The 16,990-nt window shown below is 42.1% G+C and overlaps 1 protein-coding gene across 1 annotated transcript in view; it reads right to left on the reverse strand.

Annotated features, from left to right (window-relative positions):
- nrxn3a (neurexin 3a) overlaps positions 1–16,990 on the reverse strand; it is a 127,048-nt gene that overhangs the window by 42,046 nt on the left and 68,012 nt on the right. The window contains 3 exon segments of the mRNA XM_076108119.1: positions 6,204–6,587; positions 9,377–9,524; positions 9,736–10,029. Of these exon segments, the coding sequence (XP_075964234.1) occupies positions 6,204–6,587; positions 9,377–9,524; positions 9,736–10,029 (826 nt within the window).

Genomic DNA, 16,990 nt, shown 5'->3' on the forward strand with positions numbered 1-16,990 from the left:
GAAACAGGGGGAAACAACTAGCCTGGCTGAATCCAAAGATGACAACATCCATCTACCAGCACCTCTAAAGCTCGCAGATTAACACTGTGTACCTCATTTCTTTAATCCATACAAAACAAATAGACTTTAAGAACTTTTAATGCTATATTTAAATGCGTATTAAACACTTAGCTGAAATAGCTTTTTAAAATGAATGAATCAATCAAACAGTGCAGCATGATAGCACTTGTAAACCACAACAATTGACCCTTCACCAAGTCCCGCCCCTCGAACGCTGACTGGCCAATTATAGCGTATAGCATCGGCCTATTCCAATTGGGATCCCTCAGCTGCGTAATTATGATCCCACTGCTTTTCTTGGTAAGACACGTCCTTACACTTTAGCTTCTATCTTTGTCATGTATCAAATATCCGTCGAACACATGTTGTTGACCCTTCTGTAAATCGCTTTTTCATTTTTCCAAAAATGTGACAACATTTAGTGTGGGCTCCATGGTAGCTTTGACAGCTTGACGGAGTAGCAGCGGTGGTGAGGACAAGAAAAGGGTCAATTATGCTACAACTATCACTATAGAGTACTATAATCATACAGAAGCAAAGTACACACATAGCAATGCATGTACTCTCCTGCAGCACACATTTTAAAATGTGTTCCCAGGACTCTTTCGGGATTCTTTCTTACAGTTAGGGCTTACTAAGGATTGAAGATATTTTTTCTAGCATATGCTCAGCCTCATGGCGTGCACCAAAATGCCTCAGCAACCGAGGATGCACTCTTCTCAATCCCTAGTGGGTGTGTGGCCATTGCAAATCTTAATCTTCCAGCCGCTGTTACTTTATATTTATATCAGAGCATTGACAGTGGGGAGGAGGGGCAGGGAGAGACCGGAGAGACGGATATACGGAGGTAGAGGAGAGCACGGGCAAAACAAAAAGCGAAAACACAGAAAATAAAAGAACTAAATTATCGTTGAGTTGCAGGAGGAAGAGACAGAGGCACTGTGTGGTTCTGGTCAATGACAGAAGTAATGAGAAAAAGAAACAACAAATGTCTCAACCGCAGGGAAGCTTTGATGGATGGCGATGTGAGGAAGAAGGTCTAGACCAGGGGTCACTAATAGACGCCGTTGTATCTGGAAATAGACCTTCAACCAATAGATAATTGAGAATTATTACATTTTGACAGAAGGCTTCTATTTTAACCGGTGCAGCTTTTCCAGCCTTTACGGTACTTGTTCAGCGGTCCAGGAAACACCGACCAATTACATGCGTTGTAAATCATATCACGTGATGCTACTCAGCCAATCAAATGTGTATTCTGATAATTATCACCGTCGACTCGAGTGAGATAAACACACACACACGGCAGAGACGGGAGAGAGAGACCCAACAGTCGGAGAGAACGTGAGTCACATGACGTTCTCCAAGAAGAGAGAAGTGGACAACGAGACCAGAGAGACCAGAGACTTTAACCAACAATGGACAGACTCTTATATGTTCATAACCGTTCAGAGACCGTGGCGATGATTAAAAGCATTACAGCGGTGATGTGAAGCGTCACTACGAGACAACGACCAAATCTTTTGAGCAAATAAACCGAAAACAAACCTAAGAGCCCAATATGACCAGAATCCTAACATAACATGTGTAACTGTCCAACAATGATGTTAACAGAGAGGAATAGAGCTGAAACAAGTGGTTTCTCTCTGCATACAGCAGAGGAGACAGAGAGGAGCAGGAGGAAAACTGGAGTACATGCACATAAAAACACAGCGATTTAACAACCTGCTAACAACCCAGCTAAAGGGGGGACTTGTGTCCATGGATGCAATGCTTGTGCCTCAGTATCAGACATCGAGGGGAGAGACAAAGCGGCTGTATTTGACAACCTGAACAGGCTGCACATCCTGCACACTTTTATTGGCTCGGGGTTAAAAAGAAAATACTGGTAAGCGGGTTTTTAGTGCACAGTTTTATGTCAAAAACATATTAGTTCTTACTTTTACAAAATAATTAATGCTGGCTGTTACTTCACATAAAACGGTTATTTTAGAATATTGTTTATTACCAAGTCATGGTAATGGCAGAATGGTCTCACATAATGACTAACTCCAACATAACAAAAAGGATGTGGCACAAAGGCAGCGGTGCGATAGATGTGTGACCCAGATGTGTGATGCAGCCATGCATTTGCTATGCAACCGCAAAGTAACGCATGTAATGCATGCAAGCAACATTAACTGACATAGTTAAGAGAGCAAAAGGGAGGTGAACTGGTCAAACAAACACAGGATCTTCATTCAGGAGGCCGCTGTTCACTTCCCATGTGTAACTAAAAGTAACACTTGACATTTTGTCACGTCAGTCATTAGTCACGTGACTCACGTGCAGTAGTCTCATATGTAGTGAAGTTAACGTCGACCTAACTTCCTCTAAATAGTGAAGACATTACATCACTGACACGATATAGAAGGGAACGTAGAGCGTCATAGTTTGAAGCTTATGCAACTGACCGAGCTGCGTTATTTGACGCATTGGTGTGAGAATGTGTTGGGATATGCCAACACAGAAATTATGTTAATAACAGAAATGATATGTTAATAACTTCTGTGTTTGTAATATGTAATGCATATTTCTCCATTTAAATTCAGGGTATTGTAATATACCGGTTTTAAAGATAATTGTGATTTAAACAATGACATATTTAAATGTTGAGAACACACATAATTTAATATGGGCTGGCAGCATATTGTGGAGAAGCATAACGTAACAAACAACATAATGACGTATGCATAATATGGATCTTATTTGCACAACATAATATTTTCTCTTACATTACTTAATGCACCCTAAAACGTTTTTAATGAGGTTAGGTAACAACATTGGTGTTGAGTGTTCACTTGTGTGTTCACATGCTGTACATGTCAACTGCACATTAAATAAGGGACTGTGATTGGTCACACAGATGCCTAGGACTGATGTCTAATTGACAAGGTGTCAGATTACAGCATGGCGTAACATATACAATTTAACTTCTCATTAAAGCTGTGGACTGGGCTGTCAGATTAACTCTGACATGTAATATTTCTTGGCTGTATCTGCGTGTGTTAGTGTGTATGTATGTGTGTAGTGACCTTACATGTGAGATGGTCTCAATAGAGTGTGTCCAAAGGATTTATACACTTTTGACTGACTGACCTTGCCACGTTCAAACCACCGAGAAGAAGAAGTTAATGCATTTTGTTTAGTTTCTAGGAAGACACTGCCTCTCTGACCCGTTCATATGTCTTGTATTAGTTGCATTCAGCTCAGTGAAGTAGCAGAAAGATGTTGTCATTGAACAGTAATACTCTGCCATCATTGGAGACATCTAATCACTAATGCTGCTGGGAGGAGGAAAGCGACAGTAAATTCTCGAAAAGGGTCTATTAACCTCAGCCGTAGTGAGAATCAGGCCTGTATTTGAAACAGGCTTATATTAGAGACAGGCCTTCATTCTAACACACTGTCTTGCTGATCTGCTCCAGTTTAAATATGTTGTAAAGACAAACCCAAGATCCAGATAACATCAACTTTATTGATACGTCAAAGAATCTGTTGCTTGTTGCCCAAAATATGTTGTTGTAGTACTAAATCATTGGAATCATGACACCTATGGCCTTAATAAATATAAATGTATGCTCTATAGTTCCATGAGTTATAGTTATCATAAGAGTACTTAACTGAGCCAAAGGTGTGTCTACATCATTTATACGCTGACCCTTCTCTCTTCAATAACTCTACTGTAATTAGACCAACTGGTGGCTCGGCTCATGCCAAGCGTTAGAGGAGATATGTAAATATATCCTCAGACTATTACAGACCAGTAATGACTCAGTGCTATGGAACTTTATCTTGCTGGACAAATTGGTTGATGTCAGAGCCAAAGACAAATGCCAGGTAACCTCATGCAGAACAGTTAACATTAACTGGATGCATTGTTGTCAATATATAATGGCTGCACACACACACACACACACACACACACACACACACACAAATAAAAGTCACAAAAGACAGAACAAGCAGTCAGCAGAATAGTCACTCTGCATACAAAAAAAACCCATAAATATAAACCTAAAGAGCTCACTAAGAATAAGGCAAAAAAAGAAGCAGGCTACAATTAAAATCCACAAACAGGCTGAGGTAAATCACTAGGAACAAACAAACGCTGGAGCGCTAGTCTTGTCCAAGGAACTGAGACATTCTGGCAAATGGGTAGTGAACAGCTGGGGTATAAGCACTGGGAGGTCTGATGAGATAATGGAACACATGTGAGGAACAAAACAGGTGGGAAACTAAACAATGGCAGGAAGTAAAGCAACCTAGGAAGCATGGGTAAGTGAATACAAAATAGAACAGGAAGGGAAATTAACCAGAGTCCAAACGAGTCGTCACACGGTGGAGGTCTTTAATGAGTGGGGTGCTGTGGTGCCAGGATTTGGTGTGACCAGTTGGAGTCTGTGGATGGAGCTAGCACTGATGCTGTAGATGGGGTGACTTGCAATGATCAAAATGGCAGGAAATGAAGGAGTGGATAAGTGTGTCATCAGCAGTGCATTCGAGAGAAAGCCGGATCTTAGCAATGTTTGCAAGTTGATAAAAGGGCGATTAGACAATTTGATGGATATGGGGGTTGAGGGAGATTGTGGGGTCAGTGATCATGCTAAGGTTGCGTGCCTGGGAGGTGGGGGAGCCAGTGGGGCCTTCAAGGGTGAGGATGGGGTCTTTGATTTTGTTGTGGGAGCAGTTTGTGAGTGTGACGAAGTGAACAGGGAGAGGCGTTTTTTTGTTTTTGTTTAGGTTTTTGGGGTGGGGGGGCATGGAGGGGTAGGACTGGCAGGAGTGGGGGGCTGCTGGGTCAGGCACAGGGGGCAGTGATGTATTAATAGTGGTGATTTTGTAAAATGAGTTGCATTGTTATAGAGGTGTAGAGGTATAAAGGTAGCAATAGGGCTTGAGAAGCTTGTTAACTGTAGATAAGAGGGCTTGGGGGTTATGGCTGAATTCATTGATGAGGATGGAGACGTAGGCAGACTTGGCAGTGAGCACATCTTTGTAAGCAGAGAGGGGGAGTTTCTAGGCTTCTTGGTGGACAGTGAATGTTTTCTTTGCCACTCATTCCAGTTGGGGGCCAGTCTGTTTCATTGTGCGGAGTTTAGGTTCATGTTTTTTTGGAGCATCACGATGATCTAAAGAGTCCACTGACGCTGAGGGGAGACAATAATGTCCGGCTGTTGAGGTTATTTACGAGATCATCAGGTGAGGTGAGGGCTGATTCCAGGGGGAGAGCACTAGAAAGCGTATCTCAGCGTTGGAGGAGATTGATGGATTTAGTGTATTGGAAGGTTATTTCTCTGACGAGTTGTGAACAAGAGGTTGGGGATGCAATTGTGAACTGGATGTGATTATGATCAGACAAAAAAATTGGGACAGGTGGATGTTGAGTACCGGCAATGCACCAGTAAGTCTGTCACTAATGCAACAATGGCCTCCCTGAAATGGCCACTGTCCTTCCTTAGCAACTGTAACTAGGCGCAGTAGGCCTGTCAAGCTTTCAGCGGTATGTATGGAACCTGCAAGTCTTACAGCAGATATTATGATAGTTTAATGGAGAGTGTTGTAGCCTCAATGAAGCCAAAAAAACAACAACAGGATAACGGATATAGATATAAGGTAAAAAAAGACAAACTCTCACACAACTCATGCAGTTTAATCCAAGTGTCATTTATCCCATCGTATGCTCAGTACCTTCCAAACACAGGCATCTTCACTAAAACTTCACTATTTAAACGGTACTCGGACATACGAGTAGCGTGCCTGTGTGAGACTGTTCATGCTTCAATTCATCAAGAATGTTCTGGGTTTTTGCAAGAAAAATGTTTTCTTCATGGATTTCAGGTAACACAGGGTGAGCAAGTGGTATACAATTGATCATTTTGGGGGTGAAGTATTTCTTTAAATTGGACACAGTTGGTATCTATCTCCTACTACCACAGCCAGTCTGTACAAAGCATGCAATATAGACTTCCTTTATTATTGCTGCAGTGACCGCTGGCTGCTCCTGTCCTCTGGTGTGTCTGGCGTTTTTAAACACTATTGCCTCTGCCTTTGAGATAGTATCAGAATGGTCTAAGGTTTATGAAAGAGAAAAATGCCTTTACCTCTCTCACAGGTGCGTGACCAGTAGCCAGTGCCAGTGCAGTCACAGATGAATCTATTCCAGCCTTCTTTGCAGACTCCTCGGTTCTTGCATGGGTAGCTCTCACACTGCTTGCCAGGTTGCTTGTTGCACGAGGGTTTGATGCCAGCGCCATTTTGTGCCTCAGCAATCTGACGGATGTCTTTGCTTCGACCGTCAATGAAAAGGTCACGGATACAGCCCACATAGCCATAGTTGAGCATCGCTGTCCAGAGCTCAGTGGGCAGGATGAGGTTGGTGCGGTCACTGGGAAGCCCCCCCAAATACATGTCGCCCTCCAAGTCCAGAATCTCACTCTCACCACTGGCTGTGAATGGGGTCCTTCTGCTGTTTACGGAGATAGTCCCTGTGGTGGGGATGAAGGGAGTAGAGATCGGGTACAGAGCTGAATGGATAGCAACAGTGGCACAAGATAGAATGGTGTTAACCAGGGAAGAAATCAATTCCATTTTCAATTCCATTTATTTTGTATAGCCCAAAATCACAAATCACAAATTTGCCTCAAAGAGAAATCATTCTGTATACACAATGATGGAAGCAATGAACTATTACAAATTATTGTCTCATTGTACAATTTAAAGGGGACATAATATGCAAATTTTCATGCTCATACTCGTATTTTTAGTTTCTACTAGTTGCTAAAAAAACTAATATTTTTCTCAAACTGTCTGTCTGAATATACCTGTATTCCCTCTTTTTCTGAAGCACTCAGTTTTAGTGCCTGTCCTTTTAAGCCACCCTCCCTAAAAAGCCCAGTCTGCTCTGATTGGTTTGGGAGAAAAGTATGGCGCACCTTTGCAAAGATAGTTCTCAAGCTGTAGGTGGAGATTGCCAGATGGGGGGCAACATATTCTAATAGGCCTGTATGTGAATTAGGAAGGGGAGCAAAATATGAATGCCTTGTTGAATCACGTGTTTTCTGATCTAAGCAGCCCTGAAACTGTCATGGTTCAAGAATTCTAGAAATAGACGCAAATACAGAAAAGGATGAGGAGGCAACAGGAAATATGGAATGATGTAATGATGAGTAAACTTACAGTGTAGGAAAGACTTCAGGCAGGAAAGCAAATACAAACCAGGAACACGGATAAACTCAGAAACTGTCTGGACAAGGTTAGACGACCAACTAACACAGAAAAGGAATGCACACACACTAAATACACAAGGAGAGCATGGTTATCACACAGGGTTAAACAAATCAGGGCGGAAAAGTTCAGAGTCCAAATAGACCTCTGGTGGACGGCCCAGAGGGCGACATCCTAGTCTGGTGGATGGCCTGGAGACGGACGACAAAGAAAGGACACCTCTGGAGGCTGACGCCAAAGGCAGGACCTCTCAGGAGGCCAGTATGCAGACTTGAGAGCCGAATAAATTGCTGGAGCCAGAAGATTCTACTGCAACACGGTCCAGGGGGAAGACTGCTGGACCGGGTTGCAGGAGTTCAGGAACCGATTCAGACAACTGAAGCTTGGATTGGGACTTGATTTCAGGGAATTCAGTCGCCAACTGATGACCCAACTGTAGGTCTGAACAGGAACAAGAGGTTGCTGCAGCCTACCAGGAACAGGTATTGGCCGGACCGGAAATGAGGAGCAGGTGTCGGCCACAGCTGGGGAGGATCTGGTGTCGGTTGGACCACCGACAGAACACAAGGAGCAGGTTGGACTACCTCATGACACAAGGAACAGGCTTGATGTCCTCTGAGACTTCTGACAAGACACAAGGAAATGGCTTGATTTTGACTGAAACCCCCGGCGCAAGAACTGGCTTAAAGTTGGCAGGGACCCCCGACACAGGAACAAACAGGACGTCAGTGGGGATAGCTGACTCAGGAACACATGCAGCAAGACAGCAGAGACAGCCAACTCGAGGTTCAGCTGGGTGCCAGGCTGGGCATCGATCATGGTACTGAGAAACAGAGGCCCGGGGTCACTGGGGTCACTGGAAATCTTGGAGGATCGATGTCTCCTGCCAAGATGCAGGCTGAGATTGAGACTGGGGTGCAGACCGGAGGCTAGCTGGGAGAAGGCAAGCAGACTGGAAGCTATCAAGACCTCCCAAGGCCAGGCTGGTTCCCAGAAAAGGGTCTGGGGCTAAAGCAGGCTCAGGATACGGGGACAGCAGACTCAGGAACCCAAGGTCCATAGACTGGTATAGAGGCTGGTTGCTAGCAGGTTGGAGGTTAGCAAACTGGGGTGTAGACTGGGGGCTAGCTAGCTGGGAGACAGGCAGCGAATCAGGGGTGTTTATTAAGTCCAAAAGCCACCCAGATAAAGACCTCCTCAGCCATGGCTTACAGGAAACCTCCATGCATGCCAGCTTCAGAGCATGATCTTTGAACCCCCCACTAGGAGCTCCTTTTCATTCCCCATACAGGCAACCAAGAAAATATACCAGTTAACACAGCTCATCATCAAATAAATCAGCTGGGTCCATTATTTGTCAGTTGGTACTGTCAAGGTTCAAGTATGGACCAAAACACAGAAAAGGATAAGAGGGCAGCAGGACCTGACTAATGAGTAAACTTACAGTGTAAAGTCCAAAATCGGGTAGGAAACTGAGGCAAAAGTGAATTAAACCAGGAACACTGACAAACTGTCTGGACAAGGTAAGACGATGAATTGACAAAGAAACAGGGGAAGCACATAGAATGAATGCACAAGGACAACAGGGTGATTACACAAAGGTGGAACAAAGTAAGTAAGTCAAACCAGACATGACACAAGGTGAAAGTTAACGTACAAAAAAAAGAAAAACAGGAAACTAAACGAGAGACTCAAGACCATGGCACAAATGACTGACTGTGACACAAATGTCTTCTTTCCACAGTTTGTGGGTTGGTCGACACTCAAGATACCCAAATGTATACACAAGCACTGGAGTTTTCATTATATGACCCCTTTAAATGTGTTTTGATATCATATTCAGTTCATTCATTTTTTTGCTATTTGAGGGTAGTCAACAAATCTTCGGTAACAACTTCATAAGTCATAAGTACTGGATAATTAATTAAAAGTACAGTGTTTGTTTTTTTTGTATTTCGTAAAGACAAGTACTGAAGAACTTTAACAACTATTTTTATAGAAAAAGGTTATTAGAGGTAGTAAACCTCACTGATTCACAAACACAACTGACCTGAGCGTCCGTCTCTCTGGATGTCCACGTGATACCATGCACCATCATTGACCTTTGTCTGGGTGGCCTTTACCTTGATAGTCCCTGAGCCCATGTCCAACAGAAGGTACAGGCTGCCATCCAGCAGCTCTACTGCAAAGAAATCCACCTGGAGAAGGTCAAATGAACACATCAACAGAAGTTTAGCAATCAATCAAAGTCATTTTACTGAAAAAGGGAATGTAAGTTGTGGTTCCTGTCTGTGAATATTTGACTTGCAATGAAAAGGCTGTCATCTGTCAACCTTCCAAACAACAAGTGTGGTTGCCTTTGACCTTAAGAGTTAAAATCAGCACGTGATCTTGGGATTACGGACCGACCTTGGTGTTCTTCTGGCTGCGAGCAGCGTCTTTGCGTTCCTGAGGTTTGCCATGGGTGAAGAGGATGAGGCCGTTGGGCTCGGTTGTGCGGAAATCGAAAGAGATGGATCCCATCCGCTTGGTGTTCCACTTTGGAAGGCTGATGTAGGCCTCGGGAGTCTCGAAAGAAATGGGGTCCAGAGTGGCCACATTCTCACACTTGTAGGACACCTCACCCTGGATTTTCATCTTAGGGTCCACAATGCGAGCCAGGCGGGACAGCTCAAGACGGATGTCATTGTTCTTATACACCACCTGTGATAGGGCAAGGATAGCATTACAGTTATTCTTCTATTGTGGTATTGTCAAAGATAGATATATTTACTCTTTTCACCTAACCAAGTACCTCTAGGACAACTAAATAGGTGAGGATCAAACAAGGAATCCAATATGAACCTCAAAATATCAAGAATGTTATCTGTGTTTTCAAGATAAATGTGATGCATATCTGTAGACATGAATGTCAATTCAAACTCACACATATTTACAAGCCTGTCTATTAAGACTTAGATGCGAATCTCCAGTTTGCATATTTCTTACTGAATATGGGCCAATAATGATCGGCAGTAAATCTTTTTTGAACACTATGATGGTTAAACTGTGTAATTCGTCTGCAGTTCCTATGACTCCCTGGTCATTTATGAATCTTAAAAGCTCCGCTGACACTTTAGTCAGATACAAGGCTGGAGTGTTGGCTCCCTCTGAAATGTTTATAGCAAGGCTGCAGTAAGTGACTCGACTCTCTCAAACACACAAAACACATTACTAATTCTGATTCATTTTTATTCAATAGAAATACAATATTTTATTTCCGAATCTAGAATTGTAGGTTTTTATGCAACTAACCACTATAGATGACTAATGACAAAGTCAGTGTTGGTCAGTCTGTCCGCTTGACTGACAAAACCATTTTGCTGCAATAAAAACGACTTACGTGAGATGAACCGAGCGAAAACTTATAAGATAAAAACAGATGTTGACAAACTACTACATTTATTTGTTGAAAAAGGGCAATCATTTGCAATATATCGCAAAATGTTTAAATTGTAAATATGATCACATTGTTACTTAAGTATCGTGATGATATCGTATTGTGGGGCCTCAGGTGAATCTCACCCCATTAGGTACATTTGCATTCTAATTCTAACACCCTGTTGTGTGCTACAGCTAGGTGCAAAATCAGTAATGGGCCTGGACAGCACTGGCCCACCCACATTGTTCACCCAGCCAAGTTTAACCTGATTCAAAAATACATTTTGTAACAATAAATATTAAAAAACATATACAAATCCGTGTAATGTAATTGCTTTCTAAGGTTCTGACACTGAACTACATTTATCCAGCTAGTTAGCTGGTTTTCACGCTATGTTACATTAATGGGACAACAATATCTACACAAGTTCTTTAATGCAGTGATTTTTTAAAAAGGAAGAGTTGACAAAGCAGAAACACGTTTTTGCAGGAGCACCCTTAATGCCTCGAGTTGAAAAAAATCCAACTCAGATTGGAGAAGGAAGCATGTGAATTGGGTTAATTCGTGGGGAGTGGACCTTGAGACAATAACTGTGTACGGCCGACCACCCAGACAGATTTGCTGGATCAAACCACTGAGAGGGAGGAGAGCCGAGATGGAAGCTAAACTAATCCAGCTAGGACCTACGGCTATTCCCACACCCAATCCGCTCTTGGTTTATGTCCGTTCTCAGGAATACTCAGGCTAACCCAGCAACGGGAAGTCGGTGGTTGTCTAAGTCTGCTTGTATAGAAGTCTATGAGAAAATGACTCTACTTCTCTCTTGATTTATTACCGCAAACATTGTAAACATGAGTTTATGGTCTCAATCTCTAGTTTAAAGTCTTCTTCAATACAGCATGATGTTCATTTAGTAAACTATGGTCCATTTAGAGTCAAATAGACCATAAAGCAGGGGATGCTGTAGGCGGGGGGGGGCTGGGGCTACTTTATGATCGACAGGTCGCTACCAGAGCCGCATATGGCGCCCCTTCCACGCTGCCACTCCTCCACAGTCCAAATTTGGTCACTTTCGTTTGCTAAAAAATATGATGGCGACGGCCAAAATCCAAGATGGCGATGGCCAAGATACCAAAGTCGAGGCTTAAAAACTTGAGTCCACAAACCAATGGGTAACGTCACAACGACTATGTTAACTTCTTATTTACATTCTATGGTCTTTGCTGAAAACATTTGCCAAAATGTTAGATGTTCATGTCTTGTTATATCAACAGTGACTAAAACTCTAGTCTAAAAGACTAGTCTTTTTCCATCTATTAGTTTGTTCCTGGCATTTATCTGCTGTTTCTCCACTGCGGAATCTTAAAAAGGGTAAGAAGAGAATGTGAATGTGTGTATTTATGTTTATTTAGGTCATCCTTCAATCAGAGGATCTGCGGTTCGAACCCCGGCTCCGCTAGACTAATTTGAATGTTTTATACTTATGTCTATTTGGTTTAAATCGAATCGTTTATTTGTTTTTAAAACGATAACTAATGTCTGAATATTGCAAGAATAGCCGTGATTTCACAGAAACATCAGAATTGATGTTCGGTTTGTAGTCTACAGCTGGCTCTCTTTGTTATTTTGGGGAGGTGGGTGAGGGGTGTGAAGGTCCCTCTGATTCAGGTCAACAAGGTCTTTGTTTGCCTCAGCAGGGGGATGTCTAGCTGATGATGTATCAGATCAGAGATTATGTCCTTTCAGCAGTGGATGAAGTGTTCAGATCTTTTACTGTCATAAAAGTATTAATACCACAATTTTAAAATATGACAAGTAACAGTCCCGCATTCAGCACTTTACTTTAGAAAAAGTATGTAATCAGCGAAATGTAATTCAAGTAAAAGTATTGATAGTGCAGTAAAATGTTCACTGTCAGTGTTTTACTCTGGACCCCTTAACTCTCCTCAGGATGAGCCAGATCGCTAAGGGCGCTCACTGGTGTCACACCATAAGAATAATCACAGACTTGTGTCACAAAAACTGGGTCGGATCCAGAGGGAAGTGGGAGCTCCTTGGAAACCTAAGGGAGTTTCTTGTCAAAACAGAAATCCCCCAAAATGGCAGTGAGAGACGAGTAAATGCTGGTCGACCGCATCAATGAGGCCGTTTTGAATTTTTTTTAAAACATATTTTTGACATCTCCTCCAAACCATGGGTCTGATTGCTACCATTTTTGTGTGGAACATTATTGGACAAATCTTATCACAATTTAGTTTTCAAGATATTGAGCAATGAACTTCAAAATGGCCTGGTTCAGCACATAACTAGACCAAAGTCAACAACCGTTGGGCCAATCATCACAAAACTTGCAGGAGAAAGCCAAAATATACCATGAAGGTTATATTGACATTGACCACTAGGATTAATTCAGACTTCAAATCAGCAATTGGTTGTCCAATCAATACCAAACTTGCAGGATATGTTTCATGACATAGTTGAACCACATTTGTACAAATTGCTCAAAAGGGGGCCACACTAGTTTCAATAATTTCATTCTTTGATTTTGGAAATTGAGCTGCTTCCTTCTTTTGAGCCAAAAAGGGTTTGAATATACATGTACACGGTATTTACACCTGTGTTTTGTCTGCAATGACATGTCAAAATGACTGCTGTGAAAAGTGCCCATTACACCAGTTTTAGCTTCCCTTCATTGGCTAACTATCCATGTCAGAGCAAACTCTAAATTGTAAATGACACGCCCCTCCAATCAGGGCCCAATCAGGGCTCTCCGCTCACAGAATACAGGGGCCTTCTGCCTAGCACATCCCTTTTTTGTGGCATAACCTACCTATGAACGTCAAAAGGTCTGATTCTGCCCCCCCCCCCCCCCCTTCAAAATAAATCACATCGAGTAATTGTTTCTCACAAGAAAGCTCAGGAGGATTTACAAAATAAAAGCCCTCCAACTCTCATTGTATGTTAACTTGAAACTAGGGATGGACCAGTGTGGGAGAATAGTGTGTCACAATAAAAGTCACAGACAGGTAACAGTTTCTCGCAGTTACTCACATGTTAAGCCTTTTTACTTACTGACATGTATAATTTGTGCTATATAAATAAACTTGCCTTTCTGGGAACTCAGGATGGGGCTCATTTTTCAAAAATAAAAGCCCCAGAGAGTAACTTTATCCCGACAGGAAGCTCAGAATGTGGGTTGTTTTCCAAATACTTCCTGTCTAATGACTTGTAGCTTTAAAGGTTCATTCCACACAAATACATTTTTTTGTCTAACGTTTTATAGTTTTGAGGGTTCCACCCAAATCCTACTTCCTGTCTAACGAGTTCATTCATTTCAACTTCCTCCTTTGACAGTATTAGTTTAGCTTCCAGCTTTTCTGGCAATGTATATCAGCTCTTAGCTTCTTTAGGTAAGCTTATCCACTTTTACAATTCAGTTTTTCAGGAGAGCAGTACAATGCATTTCTGTCTATTCAGCAATGCTGTGCAAATCATTACTGCTGTCAGCATTTACACACATTTTCTGCAGGAAATGCTTTTTCTAGTTAAACACTGCAGTAGTCGGTATTGGCCGATACCCAAAGCCCAGGTATCAGTAACGGGACTGAAAAAGTTGGATTTGTGCATCCCTAATTACTGCCCTGCCTAGTCTACATGAAATATATAATGTGAAAATGGTTTTATGTGCTTTAGCCCATAGATGCAGGGTTTATTCCAAACATCTCTTCAGACCTCAAATCCAACCTCAACTTCATCGACCCGGGTATGCACTACTGTGAGCCCATTAGACGACAGCCTGAAGGACGTCACAGTTGCGGCACCCTGTCGCAAGCCGCGCTTTCATCACCTCGGCAGTGCGGACTCTGTGTTTAAAAGAGCAAACCCCTCGAGCTCCCAGAGAAAGAGTTCCCTGTAAGAGTTGCTCTTCATGTTGGGGGATTTCAGTCTGCAGCGGCATCCTTGACCTGAGCATTCACGGGGTTGGAGATTGCCCCCCAAATCGCCGTCGAGCTGTATGTGAAGTACTAACCTCTCATTCACACTGATTGACTGCAACACCATCCGTGATTTCAATATGTGAAGAATTATCAGGATGAAAGTGTGTGTTTCTCACAAAAAAAAATGAAATATGATTTTTTTTTTTCCAACAAGAAACGTTGCTCTCTAGCGGCAGTTAATATACGCTCGTTACATTGCGATGATCATTAATAGTCTTTTCATTAACATATACAATGTCTATACTGTATCTTACACAAAGGCTACTGTAACTTCTTGTAGACTGGCACCTCCCAAACCAAAATCAATGAATTCAAGTTTTAAATGAAAAAAAGTCCCACATTAGGGGTGGGGGAAAATATATATATTCTTGGATTTATCATGATTCTCTCTTAAAAGACTGCCTCAATGCAGAAATATCTCTTAATATATTTCTCAACATTATGATCGCCTGTAATAATTCTATGAACACCATAACCTTGCACTTTATAACTGTATGTGATGTTCTACCACATGTTTCAGAGAAAGCATTCTTAGAATGACTAATGATGAATCAGCTTATTCCTTAGACATTAAGGAAAGATGGAATAATTGTTTAGTTTGCATTAAGAGCAAATTAAAACAAGCAGTGCAGAAAACAGAAAGTTTTCTTACTTAAATAGACGTATGTCTGTTTTATTTAATTAAAAAACTGGGTGGATTAAAAGAAAGGTGCAGCCCTAACGTAAGCCGGCTTCAAGCAATGCCTAGTTTTCCTGTGCAGTTGTATTTATAGTAAAATCATGTCTAAATTTGGCAATTCTACTTTGAAACATGGGATGGCGCTGCTGCTCTATCCAATGAAGCGTTTTGTAAAATACGTCATACAAAATGTAAGAATATGTTGGTGCACAGTATCAGCCTCCATCTTCCTTCTCCTACAGTCTACTGAATTAACCCCACAGACAAAGCACAGACCTGTCTGTGCTGCATTCATACCCACATACACAGTTTATATCCCTCGCCATAACAGACAGTCCTGTATGAGCGACTGTCCTGCAAATGATAAGAAAGAAATGAAAACACTAAGTGGCCAATCTTTTATCACAGCCGCCCTAAATGCTATCAATAATAACGGGAGGATGGAGTCACAGAGGGGGATGCGTGTGTAAATTGAAATCTGCTCAAGTGGAAAATTGAAGGCTTTTTTTTCAAATTCTCTGGGCAGAGAAACACCCTCTGTCTTTATTTTGGGCACATGCATACACAAAACAAACACACCTTCTCCTCCATTCCACTCTTTTAGATGACTGTGTCTGCTCCTGCTCCTCGCCCAGGGTTCTGTCTAAGAATGCAGCGATGGTTGAATGGGTAGATTAAGGGGCGTGGCTGAGATTATCGATAATCCTCCAGCAGATTTGACAGTAAATCAACTCATCCCTTAAGGTGCTCGGGGACAGGAGGGAAAGTGTCTTTTCCTCTTCTCTCCTCTCATTGTCTTTTTTTGTTGCCTTTATTTCTCTATTTGTTACACCCATCCCCTCCTCGTTTTTTGCGCTGGGCCTGCTTCATTCTCGGGTATCATTATATGTTGGGAATAAAAGAAAATATCTAACAATAAAATTACGTGTTTATGCAATGTAAAGTAATTCATTCATTTCAAGTTGCTAAAAAAAGCAAACTCAGCTGACGGCTGAGTATCTACTTCAATTATCATTATGTAAAGCCCCAGGGCTGAAAAATAAGAGGGATGAAAGCAGCGGGAGGTCGACTGCGGTCGACTGTTAAGCCCACATCTTTGGACAGCATGACAGAGAGCAGGGCAGCGATCGAAAAAGTCCAAAAATGACCTAACGTCTATTCCTAACCACTTTTCCTTGACATTATGGTGGCGGTATATGATGCCATTCCCTTGCTCACTTTAGAGTCTTTAAAGATGTTGCAGCAATTTGTGGGTTAATACCATTTTTTGCACAGATTTGGGGGTAAAAGAATAAAATAAAATCCACTTTAAGACACCAAGACCTCGAGGAACAGCATAGTGATTTTTTAAGAACTGCATTTTTGGAATTGGATGAGGGGCAGTTCTACTCTGGAAAGCAGCTTTCCAAGAGGCCCCTCTGAATACAGCCATTCCAGTTTTTTCTATCACCAAAATATGTAGCTTAAATTTGCCAAGCTAGCATGATATGGTTGGTACCAATGCAGCTCAAGGTCGTCTAGTTTCATAAGATGCATCTTCACCCGAGCTTTAAAACTGAGCCTGCT

The sequence above is a fragment of the Anarhichas minor genome, unplaced genomic scaffold, assembly GCF_050575085.1.
Source record: "Anarhichas minor isolate MPS153535 unplaced genomic scaffold, ASM5057508v1 ptg000040l, whole genome shotgun sequence".
In the NCBI taxonomy this organism is placed as follows: Eukaryota; Metazoa; Chordata; class Actinopteri; order Perciformes; family Anarhichadidae; genus Anarhichas; species Anarhichas minor.